The sequence below is a fragment of the Papio anubis genome, chromosome 18 (genome assembly GCF_008728515.1).
Source record: "Papio anubis isolate 15944 chromosome 18, Panubis1.0, whole genome shotgun sequence".
NCBI classification, from domain to species: Eukaryota; Metazoa; Chordata; class Mammalia; order Primates; family Cercopithecidae; genus Papio; species Papio anubis.
The window spans coordinates 21,769,714-21,791,250 of record NC_044993.1 but is presented as its reverse complement, the minus strand read 5'-3'; the positions used below and the strand labels follow the sequence as shown (position 1 = coordinate 21,791,250).

Genomic DNA, 21,537 nt, shown 5'->3' with positions numbered 1-21,537 from the left:
TACCTTCCAGAGAGATTTCGCCAAGATGCCCGTTTGTCTTGAGCGCTGTTAGTGAAGAACTCTGTCTACTGCTGGTCATAGTTCCTTTCCTTTCCCTGGGGGCTTAATGGATACCTTTTTGGGGGCAGGAAATAAAAACTCAATGTTTATAAATTAAAACATCAACTGAAAGAGCCTTTGTCCTAGATGTGGCAGTCTGGGGTATGAATCCTCAGAAACTACTGAATTCCGCCCCAGTGCTAAATATTCTTAGGGGAGGCACATAAAAACATCATTTATTGTTAGAAATCATGACATGATACAAAGTCAAAATCCACTTGTGTCTTGTGAAAGACTACAGAAAGCCATGCTCAGCAGCTTCTTCTCCAATGCTGGCTAGCATCTTACCTTTCCAAGTCACATGGCAGTTCATCCTACCCTCAAGGAGCTGACGGCAGCCCACAGCCTCCCACTCACAAGTGTGATCACCCACCCAAGATACTGGGAAATATCCCTGTTCTAGGATCACATTTTAATCAGATTTGTCAAAATCCGGTTGCTGCGGCAAAGGCTCTTTCACCGAGGATACTAGTCCTGGAAGACTTCTCCTTCGGCGAGCCGCCAGCTCAATCTTCTGAACCAGGCTCACATCCCAGGGATGGGTCACAAAACTGATGACGGTGCCTGGAACCTGGCTCCCCACACGGCCCACTCTCCCTGCTCTGTGGATGTAATCTTGCAGCGTTGGGGGGAAATCATAATTGACAACCAGCTCCACACCGGTGCTGTCCAGGCCCCGAGAGGCTATGTCTGTGCAGAGAAGTATGTCTCGGGAGCTCTTCTGGAAGGACTGGAAGATTCCTGCCCTCATTAAGGCTGGCATTTGCCCCTGCAACCTTAGGTGTTGGATTTTGTGATCATCCAGAATATATCCCAGCCAGTTCACAGTGCTGGAGCTATTACAGAACACCAGAACAGTTCCTGAGGGGCCAGTCCTTTCTGCTCTGTTATGATGCTTGAGAATGTGCACCAGCTCGGCTACCTTATCTGCTCCCTTCAGTCTCAGAAATGTCTGTTTCACATGAGGCATGATACAGTGGAGATTGGAGCTGGTGATGGTGGTGACAGCATCTGGGCTGGCGACTTTATCCAGCAACTGGCCTACACCTTCGGGAAATGTGGCTCCTACCAGCACTAACTGAGCTTTGGGATTGAAGCGGTCTTCCAAGTCAGCTGGGCCGTCTGCTATGTGGCTCTTCTCTAAGATGTAGTCCACCAGTTCCAGGAAGCTTTCATCCAGCAGTGTGTCTGCCTCATCCAACACCAAGAACGAGAGTTGCTCCAGACCTATCAGTCGACTTTTCAGGGCCTTCCACAGAGCCCCTGGAGTGGCCACTAGCACATCTGCTGAAGGTTGTCTGGACAATTGCATCCTGATCCTACGTATGCCGTGGCCTCCCTCCAGGTCCCGCACCAGCAGGCCCAAGGAGCGGCCCAAGGGTTGGGCCACAGCCCGCACCTGTTGGGCCAGTTCTCGGGAAGGAACAAGGACTAGGCCTCGGGGAGCGGGGATACGAAGGGAGTCCAGGCTTGGCTGGCCCATGAGCCGTTGAAACAGCGGCAGGAGGTAGCTGAGAGTCTTGCCACTGCCGGTTTCTGCGGCGCAAAGGACGTGGCGGCCGCGAAGTAGTTGGGGGATGGTGTTAGACTGCACGGTTGTGGGCTGAACGACTTCAGGCGCAACCTCCTGTAGTGCGTGCAGCACACGGGGCTCCAGGCCCAGGTCAGCAAAGTTGCCCTCGGACGAGAGCTTTTGCACAGCTGGCGCCTCCTGTTGCGCTCGCTCGATGGAGAAGTGGTCCCGACGCGCGCGTCGACTCTTCCAGCCTCGAGAGGCTAGCGGCGCGCTCTCCCAACGACCCAGTGTGAGGCGCGCCGGCTGGTTGAACTCCGGCCGCCGCGCCGAGACCAGCAGCCGTCCAGGTCGAACCAGCACCGGCCTCGGGAGGTTCCGCTGCCTGCTCTGCCGTTGTTCCAACTGCCGCTGTAAAGCCACTGGAATGCGCACCACCGGCAGGGGTTCGTCGGGACTGCGGACCGTGAGACCTCGTCGGGGCGCCAGGATCAACCGAGCCACGAGGGAAAAGAGCCTCACTGGCCGCGATAGAGCCATGTTTCCCTTAGTGCGGCAGAAGCGCACACAAGTGACGTCACGGACGCGCCGCGACCTCGCCTACGGTGGCTGGCGAGGCTCAGTACATTGTACGGAGCTGCAGCACCGTGAGGAAGAAGGGAGGTTCTCTCTAAGAGTTCAGCTGCGAGGTCTGTAGCTCGGAATAGGGGATGGCGACATCCAGACCCGGCCAGCCTTGGGGAAGGGTGCGTCGTGGAGGCAGGACTGGAGGCTGGCGATACGAGGCGGCAGTGGGGCCTTGACCCAATGGATCATGAGGGCGGAGGGCTTCTGGCGATTGGTTACCTGGTTCCTGGGATTCTCTTTAGTTGTTCCTTATTGCCCAGAGATAGCTTGTCCCGTGCTGGTCTCCGAGGTTGCAGCTGTTTTCCCAGATGTGTTCCCTGCGCAGGGTCTGGTAATCCTTTTTTATTGAGAATTTGAATGAATGGTCAGGCCTAGGGGCCGAGACAGGGGTGTGAAATCGTAGATCTGGTCTCAACCCCTCACGCTCCCTGTCTGAGAGCCCAGAGTGCAAGCTGATGGCTTTCAGCTGCTTCTCTCTCTCAAGTGGGAGGTGAGGTCTTCAGGCTTTATTTCAAGCTGGGTCATCTCTTCTTCACAGTTATTTTCCTTACTTTTCAGCCAAGATTCACTCTCTACTCCTTCGTCATGCATCCCAACTTCTCATCCTGAACCCACCCCTCTTGCAGCCCGCTCAGCTCCGCTGGTTTCCCGGTCAGAAACCTATATTGCCTAAATAGTAGTAAGAAGGGTGCTGCGACCCTGCGAAGTGAGCAGGTACGTGGCTTATCATGTAGCCCTGGACAGGCAGAATATTTTACCTGAATTCAGATATTCGGGTTGTAAAAACAAGAACTATATGAGTCACCATTTTTTTTTTTTTTTTTTGTCCTGAGACACAGTCTCGTTCTGTCACCCAGGCTGGAGTGCAGTGGCGCGATCTCGGCTCACTGCAACCTCCGCCTCCTGGGTTCAAGCGATTCTCCTGCCTCTGCCTCCCGAGTAGCAGAGACTACAGACATGCACCACCCACTCCCGGCTACTTTTTTCTATTTTTAGTAGAGGCAGAGTTTCACCATGTTGGCCTCGCTGGTCTGGAACTCCTGGCCTCAAGTGATCTTCCCACCTCGACCTCCCAAAGTGATGGGATTACAAGCGTGAGCCACCATGCCCAACAGACACTTCTTGAACAGATCTGGAAAATGGGTGTCAGATATTTTCTGTAATCCGCAGTGCCTGGGGTGGGAGATAAGGTAAATGTTTATGGGTTAACTCTCTGGGAGGTTCGTAACATCTGGAGAAAGCGTTTTAGTTTCATCAAATACCACTGAAAAGATAAAAACTGCTTTTTTTGGAATAGTATGAGGAAAAACTTTTACAATTTTAAGTACACTCTACCCTTGTGCTACACAATTAGACTTTCTGGAGAGTTGCCAGATAAACCAGAGGAGTAGAGGCTTTTTTTCTCCACAAGAAAACATCTGGAAGTACGAAGAGAAAGTTTTGAGTAGTGATGGGTGAACGAACAGTCATTGGATAAGGTAGTGGTTCTAAAACAAGGGTGATTTTGCCCTTTCCCCCCTTTCCCTCCCACCATATTTGACAATGGCTGGAGACTTTTTTTTTTTTTTTTTTTGAGACAGTCTCACCCTGTTGCCCAGGCTGAAGTGCAGTGTTGCAGTCTTGGCTCACTGCAGCCTCTGCCTTCTGGGTTCAAGGGATTCTCCTGCCTCAGCCATCTGAGTAGCTGGGATTACAGGCATGTGCTACCACGCCCAGGTAACTTTTGTGTTTTTAATAGAGACAGAGTTTCACTATGATGGGCAGGCTGATCTCAAACTTCTGACCTGGTGATTTGCCCGTCTTTGCTGAGATTACAGGTGTGAGCTGCTGTGCCCGGCCGGATTCTATGCTACTTTTATGATTCTACAAACTCAGGGCTCCTCCTTATCCAAATAGTTCCTTGGGGCCAGGCTCACGCCTGTAATCCCAGCTACTCCGGAGGCTGAGGCAGGACAATCATTTGAACCCGGGAGGTGGAGGTTGTTGCGGTGAGCCGAGATCACACCACTGCACTCCAGCCTGGGCGACAGGGCGACGCTCTGTCTAAAAAAAAAAAAAAAGTCGTTTGGATGTTTGTCCCAACAGGTTTCATCCATTTCCATGTGCCACTGTTTTTCAGAAATCAAACAAAGAATTACTCTGTACAAAGCCAGAACAAATATATCAAAGTAATCCCGAAGTATCAGAACAAAATAATACGTATGTATGTGCATTTGGGTTTTTGGGTTTTGTTCAAACATCCAGGGTAGGGTAGCTGGTTAATATATAGTTGTTTTCTCATTATGCTTGAGTCCTTACAATATGATTACCTCAAAATTTCACAGGAGTTAGAGCTTGCCTAAGCCTGTCTGTGCCCATGGCCACTAATTTCTTCTTGTCACATCACTAGACACTGCCTACCTTTTTTTTTTTTTGAGACAGAGTCACGCTCTATCGCCCAGCCTGTAGTGCAGTGGCACCATCTCGGCTCACTGCAAGCTCCACCTCCCCGGTTCACGCCGTTCTCCTGCCTCAGCCTCCTGAGTAGCTGGGACTACAGGCGCCCGCCACCACGCCCGGCTAATTTTTTGTATTTTTAGTAGTGACGGGGTTTCACCGTGTTAGCCAGAATGGTCTCGATCTTCTGACCTCGTGATCCGCCCGCCTCGGCCTCCCAAAGTGCTGGGATTACAGGTGTGAGCCACCACGCCCGGCGACACTGCCTACCGTTTTTCCCCCTCACTCACGGTAGACATTGAGTAACTTCTAATTGTTTTCTTGAGATATTTTTATAAGTAGTGCTTTAGAAATAGGAAAGGTGTCCTTATTGTGAAAAAAATCTAAGCTCCTCGGATCAGGAGCTTGGTGTGTTCCTTGGATCTCAGTTAATAATGGTATATTCATTCATTCAACAAATACTTCCTGAGCACCATGCATGTGCCAGGCACTGACTGTGAACAAAACAGCCAAAATTCCTGCCCTTGTGGAATTTACATTCTGATTTAATTGATTTGGGGTAAGGCCTAGACAGAGTCTTACTCTGTCACCCAGGCTAGACTTCAGTGGCACAATCTCGACTCACTGCAACCTCTGCCTCCCAGGTTCAAGTGATTCTTCTGCCTCAGCCACCCCAGTAGCTGGGATTACAGGTGCGTGCTACCACACCCAGCTAATTCTGTATTTTTAGTAGAGACGAGGTTTTGCCATGTTGACCAGGCTGATCTTGAACTCCTGACCTCAGTTGATCCGCCTACCTCGGCCTCCCAAAGTGCTGGGATTACAGATGTGAGCCACTGTGCCCGGCCCAGAAATTGGTATTTTTAAAAACCTCTCCAGATGTAACTAGGCTTGAGAATCACAGTTATAAATGAAGCACTTTGGAGATTGCAAGCATTACAACAATAAAAAGTGCTGTTAATATTCCTTTATTGTTCCTCCGTTTTCCCACCTGTAGCAGGACTGTTGCACAGGTAATCATATTTCAGTCATTGTCACTATAGTATGCTTGGACCCTTTGACCTTCCTTCTTATCCAGCTCCCTACCTGCTCTTTGTCTTTTACCCTCTAGTCCACCTTCTGTTTCCCAAATGATGTTATTAAAGCACAGCTAGGCTGGGTGTGGTGGCTCACGCCTGTAATCCCAGCACTTTGAGAGCCCAAGGCAGGCAGATCACGAGGTCAGGAGTTCAAGACCAGCCTGGCCAACGTGGTGAAACCCCGTCTCTACAAAAATACAAAAATTAGCTGGGCGTGGTGGCACACGCCTGTAATCCCAGCTACTAGGGAGGCTGAGGCGGAAGAATCACTTGAACCAGGGAGGCAGAGGTTGCAGTAAGCTGAGATCATGCCATCGCACTCCAGCCTGGGTGATAGAGCAAGAGTCCGTCTAAAAAAAAAAAATAAACAACAGCTATGGCCATGTTACCCTTTGACTCAAAAGCCATTCATGAATCCCTGTTGGCTGCAGATTATCTCCTAATCAGTATCCAAAATTGGGCTCAACCTCTTCTATTGCTTCCTTATCTGAATCTTGTTCACTCAAGTGATGCCTCCCATGTAAGTTGGCCAAAGGGCTTGTAGTCTTTTACTGGGTAAGCCAGAGATTGGAGTAGTCATTCGTCTCCTCTAAAACCAAACTTGAGTGATAACAAAGCACTTTAAATGCACTTTGGCTGGGATAGAGTTCTTCTGTGACCAAAGCATGCACTGAATCATAGCTCTTGTTGCATGTGGTCCATTAACTTCTTTTTTTTTTTTTTTTTTTTTTTTTTTGGAGATGGAGTTTCGCTTTTGTTGCCCAGGCTAGAGTGCAGTGGCGTGATCTCAGCTCACCACGACCTCCGCCTCCTGGGTTCAAGCAATTCTCCTGCCTCAGCCTCCTGAGTAGCTAGGATTACTGGCATGCACCATCACGCCCGGCTAATTTTGTATTTTTAGTAGAGACGGGGTTTCTCCATGTTGGTCGGGCTGATCTGGTCTCAAACTCCCGACCTCAGGTAATCCGCCTGCCTTGGCCTCCCAAAGTGCTGGAATTATAGGCATGAGCCACCTCACCCGGCTGCCATTAACTTCTTTTTACAGCAAACACTAAGCGTCCACCATATGCCAGATTGTATACTCTCTGATGAGGATCTGGTGATGAACAAGCCACAGTGCCTATTTTCACCTTACAGTGAAGAAGGCATATTGACAGATACTTGCTCTTCTATTAATAGGTGCCAGGATAGCTCCATGCCAGGACAGGAGTGAGCTCAGAGGTGCCTTTACCCTGTTTTGGGAGATGTTGGTCAGAGAAGGCTTCCAGGAGGAGGTGACATCTGTAATGAGGTTCTAAAAGTCTACAGGGAGTCAGTCAGGTGGAAGAATAGGGATGTGGCCCCTGGGCAGGGGCAGCTTGTCCAGAGACCCCATACTGAGAGAGAGCAGGCCAGGTTGAGGAACTAGAAATATTTCAGAATAGCTGAAGCTTAGCATGGGGGAGTTCTGAGGGCAGGAGGCAAGTGATGAAAGAGGCTTCTGTGGCAGAAGAGACCAGACCTTATATTTACTGTGTTAAAGAGTGCAGACTTAATTTTATGGGCAGTAGGGAAGATGTCCAGAAATGGAAATATCATGTCTTGATTTGCTTTTGGAAAGAGCCCTTTGGCTGGAAGGAGCATGGATTGGAAGTGATAAGCCTGGAAGCACAGAGAGTGGTTTGGAGACTATTGTCGTGGTTCAGTTGATAGATGATGGCAGTGGTAGAGCCGAGTAGCTCTTTGAGGTTAAGAGCTTAGTGCTTTTCTTTTTTTTTTTTTTTTTGAGACGGAGTCTCGCTGTGTCACCCAGGCTGGAGTGCAGTGGCGCTGGATCTCGCTTCACTGTGCAAGCTCCATTTCCTGGGTTCCCCGCCATTCTCCTGCCTCAGCCTCCGAGTAGCTGGGACTACAGGCGCTCGGGCCACCACTCGCTAGTTTTGTATTTTTAGTAGAGACGGGGTTTCACCATGTTAGCCAGGATGGTCTCGATCTCCTGACCTCCTGCGATCCACCCACCCCGCCTCCCAAAGTGCTGGGATTACAGGCTTGAGCCACCGCGCCCGGCCTAGAGCTTAGTGCTTTTCATGTCTTTACACCTCACGCCTTGATCTTAAAAGAGCTAGCATATGTTTGTCGATATGACAACATAATATTACTGAGGCTACGCTGTATCACGCCTGCAATCCCAGCACTTTAGGAGGCCACAGTGAATCACGGTCAGGAGTTTGAGACCAGCCTGGCCAACCTGGTAAAACCCTGTCTCTACTAAAAAAATATATATATATAAAATTAGCTGGGCATGGTGGCGGGCACCTGTAATCCCAGCTACTCGGGAGGCTGAGGCAGGAGAATTGCTTGAACCCAGGAGGCAGAGGTTGCAGTGAGCCGAGATCGCGCCACTGCACTCCAGCCTGGGAGACAGTACGAGACTCCATCTCAAAAAAAAAAAAAAGCATTAGAGTGTTGAAACCGTGAAAGCATGATGATGAGATGTTATGGCTAACATTTATTAAGGCTTTAGTATATGCTGAGAACTGTTGTACACCATGGAATTCACTCTTCACAGCATTTCCTTTGACTCCTATAGTGGAGCCTCATATTCCACAAGGAGAAGCTGAGGCTCAGCTGGGTTAATTACTGTGCCCGAGGAACAACTGGGATTCAAATGAAGGTCTGTCCAATTCCAGAGCTCAGAATCTTAACTATGAAATGCTATATCAGGGCTGGGCACAGTGGGTCAAGCTTGATTCCAGCATTTTGGAAAGTTAGGCAGAAGAATCGCTAGAGGCCAGGAGTTGGAGACTAGCCTGAGCCACATAGCAAGACCCTATCGCGACAGAAAAATTTAAACACAAACTTAGCTAGATGTGGTGGAACATGCCTGTAGTCCCAGTTACTGCAGACGCTGAGATGGGAGGATCCCTAGAGCCCAGGAGTTTAGGACTGCAGTGAGCCATGATTGTGCCACTGCACTCCAGCCTGGGTAACCCAGCAAGGTCCCATTGCTAAAAAAAAAAAAAAAAAAAAAAAGCTATGTCATCTCTTTCTCCTCAAATCTAACAAATCATTTTTACTTTTTGTCATGTATATATATTTTGTTTTTTTGTTTTTAATTTTATTTATTTATTTATTTTTAAATTTTTTATTTTTATTAGAGATGGGGGTCTTACTATGTTGCCCTGACTGGTCTTGAACTCTTGGGCTCAAATGATCCTCTTGCCTCAGCCTCCCAAAGTGTTAGGATTACAGGTGTGAGCTACCACACCTGGTGTATTTACACTTTAAAAATTTTTTTTTGAGGCAGAGTCTTGCTCTGATTTCCAGGCTAGAGTGCAGTGATACGATCTTGGCTCACTGCAGCCTCCGTCTCACAAATTCAAATGATTCTCCTGCCTCAGCCCCGCAAGTAGGTGGGATCACAGGCCCGCGCCACCATACCCGGCTAATTTTTGTATTTTTTGGTAGATATGGGGTTTGCCATGTTGCCCAGGCTGGTCTCGAACTACTGAGCTCAGATAATCTGCCCACCTTGGCCTCCCAGAGTGTTGGGATTATAGGCATGAGCCACTGCACCCAACCACACATTCAGAATAGGAAATAGGATAATTCTCTAAATATTTAATTCTAGTTGACTTTATAAATTTGTATTTTAGAGCTAGATGCAATGGCTTACTCTGGTAATCCCAACACTTTGGGAGACTGAGGCGGGTGGAGTAGCTAGGACCACAGGTGTGCACCACCGTGCCCAGCTAATTTTTTGTAGAGGTGGGGTCTTATCATGTTGCCTGGGCTGGTCTTGAACTCTTGGCCTCAAATGATCCTCCCGCCTCAGCCTCCCAAAGTGCTGGGATTACAGGTGTGAACCAGCATGCCTGGCCAGAAATTGCTTTTTAAGCATGCATTGTCTTTGGAGAAAATTGACAGAGAAGGGAATGGTAAAGTTTGTTTATACCCATTGTTTTCCCTGAATAGTGCTATGTTCAATCTGAAAGCATTATAATTAATGGGATTATGAAAGTTGCAGATACCAGGATGAAACCGCTTTTGTCAAAATAGGACAAGGAAGGTGTGAAGTAGAGGGAGCTCATGCTTACATGTCCGAGATAAGAACTATTTCCAAGGCTTTTCTAAAAACTCCACTAGAGGACAGGAGTGGTGACTCACACCTGCCATCCCAGCGCTTTGGGAGGCTGAGGCGGGCGGATCACTTGAGGTCAGGAGTTCGAGACCATCCTGGCCAACATGGTGAAACCCCATCTCTACTGAAAACACAAAAATTAGCTGGGCGGCCGGGCGCTGTGGCTCACGCCTGTAATCCCAGCACTTTGGGAGGCCAAGGTGGGAGGATCACGAGGTCGGGAGATCGAGACCATCCTGGTCAACATGTTGAAACCCGTCTCTACTAAAAATACAAAAAATTAGCTGGAAGGTGGCTGTAGTCCCAAAGCTATAGGGAAGAGCTGAGGCAGGAGATGGCGTGAACCCGGGAGGCGGAGCACTTGCACTGAGCCGAGGGTTCCACTGCACTCCCAGCCTGGGCGACAAACCGAGACTCGTCTCAGAAAAAAAAAAAAAATTAGCCGGGCATGGTGGTTAATTTTTGTCCCAGCTAGTCGGGAGGCTGAGGCAGGAGAATTGCTCGAACCTGGGAGGTGGAGGTTACAGTGAGCCAAGATCACGCCACTGCACTCCAGCCTCGGCGACAGAGTGAGACTCCATCTCAAAAAATATATATATAAATAAATAAATGAATAAAAACCCACTAGAAATCCCTTCATGTCTTTCATGAATCACCTGCTTTGCATGGCCTGCATGTTTTGCATGTGTATATATATTTCTATGACAAGGTTTATCAGTAGACATTATTTTTTTTTCTTTTTTTTTTTTTTTGGAGACAGGGCCTTGCTCTGTCACCCAGGCTGGAGTACAGTTGCACAATCATAGCTCACTGCTGCATCGAACTCCTGGACTCCAAATGATTCTCCTGCTTAAGACTCCTGTAGTGGCTGGGACTGCAGGCACCTTCCATCACTCCTGGCTAGTTAAAAAATATATATATATTTTTTAGTAGAGATGGGGTCTTGCTATGTTGTGCAGACTGGTCTCAAACTCCTGGCCTCAAGTGATCCTCCTGCCTTGGCCTCCCAAAGTGATGGGATAACAGGTGTGAGCCACCTTGCCTGGCATAGACATTTTTTAGGACTATCGTAATTCAGATAAAATGCTCTGGAAAGAATACTTTCCCAGTAATGGCATCTCCACCAATGAACTGAAGACAGCGCTGGCTTTGATCCTCTGGGGAACTCATGAACTCGTTTATTTTATTTTATTTTTTTTTGAGACGGAGTCTTGTTCTGTCACCAGGCTGGAGTGCAATGGCGTGATCTTGGCTCACTGCAACCTCTGCCTCCCAGGTTCAAGTGATTCTCCTGCCTCAGCTTCCCGAGTAGCTGGGACTACAGGCGTGTGCTGCCACACCCAGCTAATTTTTATATTTGTAGTGGAGATGGAGTTTCACCATGTTGGCCAGGATGGTCTCGATTTCTTGACCTCGTGATCCGCCTGCCTTGGCCTCCTAAAGTGCTAGGGATTACAGGTGTGAGCCACTGTGTCTGGCCGTGAACTCTGTTTCTAAGCAACTTATATAAGTCTCTCCCTTTCTGCTAATAAAAGCTTCCTTTTCCCCTTCTATCACCATATGTACTTGTGGCTTGCTGCATCCTGGATTATAATCCTTTTCTCCCATTCTCAAATAAACTCAACATGTTTGGAGATAATTTTTCTTTAATGTCTTTTTTTTTTTTTTAAGGTTAACAGGATATGATGTCCATGTAACTGAAGTTAAGGTTACTATTTTTTACTTTTTGAGATGGAGTCTCACTCTGTTGCCCAGGCTAGAGGGCAGTGGTGTGATCTCGGCTAACTGCAACCTCCGCCTCCCTGGTTCGAGTGATTCTTCTGCTTCAGCCTCCCGAGTTGCTGGGATTACAGGTGCGCACCACCATGCCTGGCTAATTTTTTTATTTTTAGTAGAGACAGGGTTTCACCATGTTGGCCATGCTGGTCTCGAACTCCTTATCTCAGGTGATCCTCCTGCCTTGGCCTCCCAAAGTGCTGGGATTACAGGCGTGAGCCACTGTGCCTGGCCAAGGTTACTGTCTTAAGAAATTGGAAGTAATAGAGGAGACCAGCCCTTAAAAGGAATGGTAGAAGAGATTGGAAATAAGTGACTAAAGTGTGATGTGAGTGTGATCTCAGGGTGGGGTGAGTGGTTGTGGCAGTAACTGGGAAAGGCATGGGGGCTGCCTAGTTTTTCTCAGAGGAGCCTCCTTAGAGGCAGGGTGAGTCAGGCACCTCTGACAGAGTGCCAGAGGAAGTTCCCAGACCAGCCACCCTACAAGAGGCTGTCCTCTCGGCTACCACAGTGGGGTATTCAGTCATACCTTACAAAGCAGTCTCTAAAGGCCAGGTACCTGGCTTAGTGCTAGAAACCTGGCAGTGAACTAAGCAGCCACACTCCTGTTCTTATAGAGCTTGTTGTCCTGGTGGTCTCCAGGAGGAGCTGGGCATTGAACAAGAAACGACAGCACTCAGTGTGGACACATGGAGTGTAACTGAGCTGCAGAGAAATGTAGGGTGTTGGGAAAGCATGGGACCAGGGACCTGAATTTGATTTTCTACAGGGACACATCTCCACAAAGGGGGCATTCAAGGACAAGGGGACCTTAGTATGGGCATGCATGTCCAAGTTGGGGAGATGGGGAGAGTATTCCAGACAGAACTGCAAGTGGGCAGGCCCCAGGGCAGCAGACAGTTTGGTGTGGGAGACTTTAAAGGAAGGCCAGGGTGGCCGGGCACAGTGGCTCACACTTGTAATCCCAGCTCTTTGGGAGGCCAAAATGGGCGGATCACCTGAGGTCAGCAGTTAGGTGGGTGTGGTGGTGGGTACCTGTAATCCCGGCTACTCGGGAGGCTAAGGCAGGAGGCTGAACCTGAAAGGTGGAGGTTGCAGTGAGCTGAGATTGCACCACTACACTCCAGCCTGGGCAACAGAGTGAGACTCCATTTCAAAAAAAAAAAAAAAAGGGAATGCCAGGGTGGCCAGGGCAGAGAGGGAGGGTGAGAGAGACACAGGTGAGGGTGAGACTGGAGAGGTGGGTAGGGACTGATCATGCAGGACCTTGTGGGCCATTATAAAGGTTTAGGATTTTTCCTTAAGTCAGTGGGAAGCCACTGAAAGGTATAAATGGGGGGAGTGATATTATCAGAGTTGCCTTTTTAGGATCCCATGCTGGCTATTGTAAATAGATTGGATAGGAAGGGGCAAGTGTAGATTTTTGGAGATCTATTTGGGGTCTGTGCTGAAGTCCTGGCAGCAGATGAGCAGAGGGTTTTTGGCGTGCAGTGGTGGCCATTGGGGTGTAGTAAAGCGTGTGGGTTAGAGTTATATTTTGAAGGTTATTTGAATAGGAGTTAGTGATGGATTGAATGTGGGGAATGTGGGTTAAGGGTGAGTAATTGGGAGACTGGACATGCTGTTAATGAAAGGGAAAGATTTTCTTTCCACTTATTGGACTGGTTAACACATTCTCTTCCTTTAGTCCTTGGATCAGAGATTATTTCTTTTTAAAATTATTTTTATTTAAAAATAAAAAAAACATTTTTTTGAGACAGGGTCTTGCTCTGTCACCAGGCTGGAGTGCAGTGGTGTGATCATGGCTCACTGTAGCCTCAACCTCCTAGGCCCAAGTGATACTCTGACTTCATCCTCCCAAGTAGCTGAGACTACAGGTGCTATTTTTTTTTTTTTTCAGGTAAAGTCTTGCTTTGTTGCCTAGGCTGGAGAGCAGTGGTGTGATCTCAGCTCGCCACAACTTCCGTCTCCTGGGTTCAAGTGATTCTCTTGCCTCAGCCTCCTGAGTAGCTGGGATTACAGGCGCGTGCCACCACGCCTGGCTAATTTTTGTATTTTAGTAGACATGGGGTTTCACCATATTGGCTAGGCTGGTCTTGAATTCCTGACCTCAAGTGATCCACCCGCCTTGGCCTCCCAAAGCGTTAGGATTACAGACGTATGCCACCATGCCCAGCCCAATTTTTGTATTTTTTGTAGAGATGGGGTTTCACCATGTTGCCCAGGCTGGTCTTGAAATCCTGAGTTCAAGCAATCTGTCTACCTTGGCCTCCCAAAGTTCTGGGATTATAGGCGTGAGGCACCTTGCCTGGCCTAGTTTTATTTTTATTTTCAGACAGGGTCTCACTGTCACCCAGGCTGGAGTGCAGGGGTATGATCTCAGCTCAGCTCAGCAACCTCTGCCACCCGGGCTCAAATGATCTCACCTCAGCTTCCTGAGGAGCTGATACTACAGGCATGCACTACCACTCCTGGCTAATTTTTATGTTTCTGTAGAGATGAGGTCTTGCCATGTTACCCAGGCTGATCTGCAACTCCAAGCTGATCTCCATCACCAACTCAAGCGATCTCCCCACCATGACCTCCTTAGTGCTGAGATAACTGGCGTGAGCCGTTGCCTGGCTTTTTATTATTTTTATAATAAAAAGGGGGTCTTCACTGATCAAATCTTATCTTCTCATTAAAGCCCATGTTGACTTCTCTATTTGAAATTGCAACCCATCCCCAGCACTTTCAATCTCCCTTCTCCCTGCTCTAGCATTACCAGTTTTCCAACATACTATGTAGTTTACTTATTTGTTATGCTTTTTGTTTTTTTTTGCCTATACTCTCTGGCTAGAATGAAAACTCTGCTTCAGATACTCTACCGCATGTATCTGAGTTAAAAAAAAAAAAAAAAAAAAAAGAATGAAAACTTCCAGAGCTGGAATTTTTCTATGTCTTTTTTCTTTTTTCTCTAATGTGTCCCAGGAGACTGGGACAGTGACTGGCACAGACTAGTCATTTAATAAATGTTTGTTAGATGAATGAATGTGCATGTATACTAATTTTTATGTTCAGGGAAAAGGAAAACAGGCCAGGAGCAGTGGCTCACGCCTGTAATCCCAACACTCTGAGAGGCCAAGGTGGGTGGATCACTTGAGATCTGGAGTTCAAGACCAGCCTGGCCAATGTAGTGAAACTCCCATATATATATATATATTTTTTTTTTTGAGATGGAGTCTTGCTCTTGTTGCCCAGGCTGGGGTACAATAGTGCCATCTTGCCTTACTGCAACCTCTGCCTTCTGGGTTCAAATGATTCTCCTGCCTCAGCCTCCTGAGTATCTGGGATTATAGGTGCCCGCCACCATGCCCAGCTAATTTTTGTATTTTTTAGTAGAGATGGGGTTTCACCATATTGGCCAGGCTGATCTCAATTCCTGACCTCAGGTGATCTGCCTGCATCGGCCTCCCAAAGTGCTGGAATTACAGGTGTGAACCATCGTGCCCAGCTGTAAAACTCCATCTTTACTCAAAATACAAAAATTAGCTGGTCGTGGTGGCAGACGCCCATAATCCCAGTTACTTGGGAGACTGAGGTGCGAGAATTGCTTGAATCCGGGAGTCAGAGGTTGCGGTGAGCCCTGCACTACATGGCACTCCAGCCTGGGTGACAAAGCAAGACTGTCGCAAACACAAAAACAAACAAACATAAACAACCAACCAAAAGAAAAGGAAAAGAAACTACTGTGTGCTAGAAGCTTGAAGAAGGGAAGCCTGCTCTTGATAACAGAAGAGATTTTCTCCATTTGAATTTCTGACTCTTGTTTCCTTTATTTTCAGGCTGTAACAGAGGAGGAAATGATTTTGAATAGCCTCTCTCTGTGTTATCATAATAAGCTAATCCTGGCCCCAATGGTTCGGGTAGGGACTCTTCCAATGAGGCTGCTGGCCTTGGATTATGGAGCGGACATTGTTTACTGTGAGGTAAGGGCCTCTGATTTTCTGGGTGGGCTTCTCTACAAGTGCAGACTCCTCTTCATTTGTGTGTGGGAGTGGTCAGGAGTTAGGGGGGACAGAATGGGAATTGACTTTATAGGTGCTCACCAAAGGCTGGAGGAGATGAACATGTGTGACTCTGATGAGTCTTGTGCACCCTGCCAAGGCCCAGGAGCCTGGTAGCACGGAAGTGTTCTGGGATACCTTGGGCTGGGTGAATAGATAAGTTGCATGACGTGTCTGGGCAACACAGTGGGACCTTAACTCCATTTTAAAAAATTAAAGAGGCCTGGCACAGTGGCTTATGGCTGCAATCCCAGCACTTTGGGAGGCCAAGGCAGGCAGATCACCTGAGGTCAGGAGTTTGAGACCAGTCTGGATAACGTGGTGAAACCTTGTCTCTACTAAGAATACAAAAATTAGCTGGGCATAGTGGTACATGCCTGTAGTCCCAGCTACTCGGGAGGGTGAGGCAGGAGAATTGCTTGAACCTGGGAAGTGGAGGTTGCAGTGAGCCAAGATCATGCCACTGAACTCCAGCCTTGGCAACAGAGCAAGACTCCATCTCAATAATAATAATAATAAAAATAAAAGATAAAAAGAGACTGGGCATGGTAGCTCATGCCATAATACTAGCACTTCGGGAGGCCAAGGCAGGAGGATCACTTGAGCCTAGGAGTTTAAGACCAGCCTAGGCAATATAGTAAGACTCCATCTCTTTTTTTTTTTTTTTTTTTCCATCTCTTTTTTAAAAAGTTTTTATATATTAAAAAAAATAACCCTGGTGTGGTGGCTCATACCTGTAATCCCAGCACTTTGGGAGGCTGAGACAGGAGGATTACTTGAGTCCAGGAGTTCGAGACCAGCCTGGGCAACATAGTGAAACCCTGTCTCTACCAAAAAATAAAAAAATAAAAAAGGTACAATAGAAAAAGAAAACCACTATGTAGAGAAAATGGAGGACTTAAGAGGAGATTGGGGGAAAACATACTCTTACGTGCTGGGTATGTGTGTTGGCGCATAGGAATCAATAACAGAAGACGTAAAAGAGTGAGAAAAATAGGCAAATTAAAAAGAGTATAGTGTCAGGGAAGGTAAAAGTCAGGTTTGTTAACCATGTCCAAGGTCAATGCAAGAGAAATCCAGGTCACAAAAAGACCAAAAACGGGTATTTGGTTGAGTGGAAACCATGCTATGGGAAGCTAGGTAGGAGGATTGAGCCCAGGAGTTCGGCTCAATCTAGCAACATAGTAGAGACCTTGTTTCTTTTTTTTGGGGAGGGTCACCGGCTCTGTGCCAGGCTGGAGTGCAGTGGCGGATCTCAGCTCACTGCAAGCTCCGCCTCCTGGAGTTCCATGCATTCTCCTGCCTCAGCCTCTCCCGAGTAGCTGGGACTGAGCGCTCCCTTCAGCCGGCTAGTTTTTGTATTTTTTAGTGGGCGGGGTTTCCATATTAGCCATGTTGGGATGGTTCCCGATCCTCCTGACCTGCGTGATCCGCCGTCTCGGCCTCCCAAAGTGCTGCTGGGATTACGGCAGGCCACAGCCCGGCGAGACCTTGTTTCTTTTTTTGAGACTGAGTCTGGCTCTGTCGCCCAGGCTGGAGATCTTACGGTGGCGGGATCTCATGCCTCCCGCCTCCCGGGTTCCATTCTCCTGCCTCAGCCTCCCGAGGTAAGCTGGGACCACAGGCGCCCATAAAAGCCATGACTAGTTTGTATTTTTTAGTAGAGACGGGGTTTCACCTTGTTAGCCAGGATGGTCTCGATCTCCTGACCTCGTGATCCGCCCGTCTCGGCCTCCCAAAGTGCTGGGATTACAGGCTTGAGCCACCGCGCCCGGCCAAGACCTTGTTTCTTGAAAAAAAAAAGCAAGGAAGCAAGGAAGGAAGGAAGGAAGGAGGGAGGGAAGGAGGGAGGGAGGGAGGGAGGGAAAAGAAAATTAGACCACTGGAGGACAGCTCTAGTACATAGACGTGAACACTCATGGAGTTAATGGCTTGAGGAGTGAATAGCAGGTGAGGGAATAGAAGTAGGGCTGCTGACTACCCCTTCGGTTAAGGGAGGTACAGGCAGGTAGCTTGAGGTGGAGGAAGTAGGGTGAAGTGAGTTGTTTCTAGATGACTTGCATGTTTGTAGTATAAGAGGAAGGAAGGCGTTAGAAGGAAGCCTGAAGGTCAGGGCTTGGTGAGGACAGGAATCTTTTTTTTTGTTTGTTTTTTAAGACAGTATCTCACTCTGCCTTCCCAGGCTGGAGTGCAGTGGTGCAATCTTGGCTCACTGCAACGTCTGCTTCCCAGGTTCAAGTGATTCTCCTGCCTCAGCCTCCCGAGTAGCTGGGATCACAGATGCCTACCTCCACGCCTAGCTAATTTTTGTATTTTTAGTAGAGATGGGGTTTTGCCATGTTGGCCAGGCTGGTCTTGAATCCCTGACCTCAGGTAATCTACCTGCCTCGGCCTCCCAAAGTGCTGGGATTATAGGCGTGAGCTACCGCACCCAGCCTTAGGGTTGTTTTCAAGCCCTTTGGAAGTTTAGGGCCCACGATTTATGTGATTACTTCAGTATGTGACCCTCCTAATTGGGCAAGACTTGGTTTTCCTAGTAATAGTGCCCATTCCTTTCTTCCAGGGTCGTGCTCCTGTATGGAGCAGAGGAAATATGAATGAAAATGTGTTAGCATTGTTTGATGTGCTCTTCCCTGATAGAGTCAGTGTAGGTTACGAATAAACAAAGGGGTCTCTACCTATTCAGAGACCTAAGCCTTCCACCCAGACCCTGTGGAGAGCAGACAGGCAGGCAGGTCAGCCTGGGTTGTGTAGGTGGCTGGGACTGGGCCCCAGGGCATGGCTGACTGTGGTGTCTGGTGCCCCCTGGTGGCTCCATGGTTGTTCTGCCGGTGAGCTTTGGAGTACCAGTTGCCTGGATGTTCTTACTGGAGCGGGGGAGTTCATGTGAGGTGGCCTGTCTGTGGGATTAGATAATCAAATGACCCCACCCAGCTCACAGGACCTCGGGCATATCAGGCATGTAGGCACCTCCTTAAAAACCCCACAAAGTCACCGGGTGTGGTGGCTCACACCTGTAATCCCAGCACTTTGGGAGGCCAAGATGGGTGGATCACCTGAGGTCAGGAGTTTGAGATGAGCCTGAACAGCATGGTGAAACCCCGTCTCTACAAAAATACAAAAAATTAGCTGGACATGATGGTGCACGCCTGTAGTCCCAGCTGCTTGGGAGGCTGAGGTAGGAGAATCACTTGAACCTGGGAGGCGAAGGTTGCAGTGAGCTGAGATCACGCCACTGCACTCCAGCCTGGGCGACAGAGTAAGACTCCGTCTCAAAACAAAACAAAACAAACAACCCACAAAGTCCTCAGCATCTGGAGGATGAGCCAATCTGTAAAAGTCAAGGGAGCAGTAGTCTTTCTGCATCAGGGTCTGCCAGGAATTTTTGAGGAGTGATGACAGTTTTTTGGGAGGTGCTGCAGAGGCCGCGTTCCTGTTTCTTTTTATAAGAATGGTGGGATTTGGTGTTCCAGTCTGTGAAGAGACACTGACCTGTTAGACCTAAACTTCTTAGTAAGTAGGATCAAGGGAAAAGGCAGTGTTCTTAAGAGGCCCAGAGTCCCACAGTCCAGAGGCCCACAAATGATTGATTTAGGCTATGCACAGTAGCTCATGCCTGTAATCCCAGCACTTTGGGAGACCGAGGCGGGCAGATCACCTGAGGTCAGGAGTTTGAGAGTAGCCTGGCCAACATGGTGAAACCCTGTCTCTACTGAAAATACAAATTTAGCCGAGCATGACGGTGCATGCCTGTAATCCCAGCTACTTGGGAGGTTAAGGCAGGAGAATCGCTTGAACCCGCAAGGCAGAGGTTGCAGTGTGCCCAGTGCACCATTGCACTCCAGCCTGGGCGACAAGAGCGAAACTCTGTGTCAAAAAAAAAAAAAAAGAGAAATGAGTGATTTTTTAAAAAGTTTTTTTTTTCTTATTGTGACAAAAAACTTTTAAGATTTACTGTCTTAACCATTTGTAAGTGTACTGTTCAGTAGTGTTATGGAGATTCACATTGTTGTGAAACAGATCTCCGGAACTTTTTCATCTTGTGAAACGGAAACCCTGTAGCCATTAAACAGCAATTCCCCCATTCCCCCTTTCCCAGCCACTGGTAACTGTCATTCTACTTTCTGTTTCTATGAATTTGACGACTTTAGATACCTTATATAAGTGGAATCATGTAGTATTTATTGTTTGTGACTGGCTTATTTCCCTTAGCATAATGTTGTCAAGGCTGACCTATGTTATGTTATAGCATGTGACAATATGATTTCCTTCCTTTTTTTTTTTTTTTGAGACGGAGTCTTGCATTGTTGCCCAGGCTGGAGTGCAGTGGCACGATCTCGGCTTACTGCAAGCTCCACCTCCCGGGTTCACACCATTCTCCTGCCTCAGCCTCCTGAGTAGCTGGGACTACAGATGCCCGGCTAATTTTTTTTTTTTGTATTTTTAGTAGAGACGGGTCGTGTTAGCCAGAATGGTCTCATCTCCTGACCTCGTGATCCGCCCACCTTGGCCTCCCAAAGTGTTGGGATTACAGGCGTGAGCCACCACTCCTGGCTGATTTCCTTCCTTTTTAAGGCTGAATAGTACTCTATTGTATGTATATATCACGTGTGGTTTATTCATTCATCCATTAATGGCCATTAGGTTGCTTCTATCTCTTGCGATTGTGAATAATGCTGCTGTGAACATGGGTGTACAAATAATCTCTTTGAGACCCGGCTTTTAATTCTTTTGATTATATATCCGGAATTGGGATTGCTAGATCATATGGTAGTTCTATTTTTAATTTTTTGAGGACCCTCCATACTGTTTCTTATAACCATAATGGCTGCATCATTTTACAGTCCCACTAATAGCACACAAAGCTTCTGGTTTCTCTACATCCTCAGAAATGCTTGTTTGTTTGTTGTTTTTGAGACAGTCTTATCCTGTCGCCCAGGCTGGAGTGCAGTGACATGATCATAGTTCATTCCAGCCTGGAGCTCCTGGGCTCAAGGGATCCTCCTGCTTCAGCCTCCTGAGTAGCTGGGACTACAGGCTTTTGCCACCACACCTGGCTAATTTTATTTTATTTATTTATTTATTTATTTATTTATTTATTTAATACAGAGTCTTGCCCTGTCGCCCAGACTGGGGTGCCATGGCGTGATCTCAGCTCATTGCAACCTCTGCTTCCTCGGTTCAAGCAATTCTTGTGCCTCAGCCTCCTGAGTAGCTGGGATTACAGGCGTATACCACCACATCTGGCTAATTTTTGTATTTTTGGTAGAGATGGTGTTTTGCCATGTTGAGCCACCATGCCCAACCACGTCTGGCTAATTTTAAAATCTTTTGTAGGCCGGGCACGGTGGCTCAAGCCTGTAATCCCAGCACTTTGGGAGGCCGAGACGGCGGATCACGAGGTCAGGAGATCGAGACCATCCTGGCTAACACGGTGAAACCCCGTCTCTACTAAAAATACAAGAAAAATTAGCCGGGCGAGGTGGTGGGTGCCTGTAGTCCCAGCTACTCGGGAGGCTGAGGCAGGAGAATGGCGTGAACGCCGGGGGGCGGAGCTTGCAGTGAGCCGAGATCGCGCCACTACACTCCAGCCTGGGGCACAGAGCAAGACTCCGTCTCAAAAAAAAAAAAAAAAAATAAAATAAAATCTTTTGTAGAGATAAGATTTTGCTGTGTTGCCCAGGCTGGTCCCAAACAGGTGGCCTCAAGTGATCCTCTCGCCTGGGCCTCTCAAAGTGCTGGGATTGGCTGGGTGCAGTGGCTCACGCCTGTAATCCCAGAACTTTGGAAGGCCGAGGTGGGTGGATCTCGAGGTCAGGAGTTTGAGACCAGCCTGGGCAA

The 21,537-nt window shown here is 48.0% G+C and overlaps 2 protein-coding genes across 13 annotated transcripts in view; one reads left to right on the top strand and one right to left on the bottom strand.

Moving 5' to 3' along the window:
• Window positions 1–249: 249 nt before the first annotated feature.
• DDX28 (DEAD-box helicase 28) lies at window positions 250–2,295 on the bottom strand. Its single transcript, XM_009196732.4, has one exon. The coding sequence runs from the start codon at window positions 2,150–2,152 to the stop codon at window positions 512–514; it is 1,641 nt and encodes a 546-aa protein (XP_009194996.2). The 5' UTR covers window positions 2,153–2,295; the 3' UTR covers window positions 250–511.
• DUS2 (dihydrouridine synthase 2) overlaps window positions 2,208–21,537 on the top strand; it is a 59,638-nt gene continuing 40,308 nt past the window's right edge. For 2 of the 12 annotated variants that reach the window (XM_009196729.3, XM_021932375.2), the window contains exon 1: window positions 15,506–15,618. Coding sequence is in view for 7 of the 12 variants with exons in the window: in XM_009196725.4 (XP_009194989.2) it covers window positions 2,427–2,570; window positions 15,475–15,618 (288 nt within the window). In the remaining 5 variants the exon portion in view is untranslated. The other 10 variants (XM_021932372.2, XM_021932373.2, XM_031657896.1 and 7 more) reach the window with 10 other exon arrangements.

Bases quoted from the DNA above. Each gene is read 5' to 3' on its own strand.
- DDX28 (XM_009196732.4), bottom strand. From the start codon at position 2,152: ATGGCTCTATCGCGGCCAGTGAGGCTCTTTTCCCTCGTGGCTCGGTTG.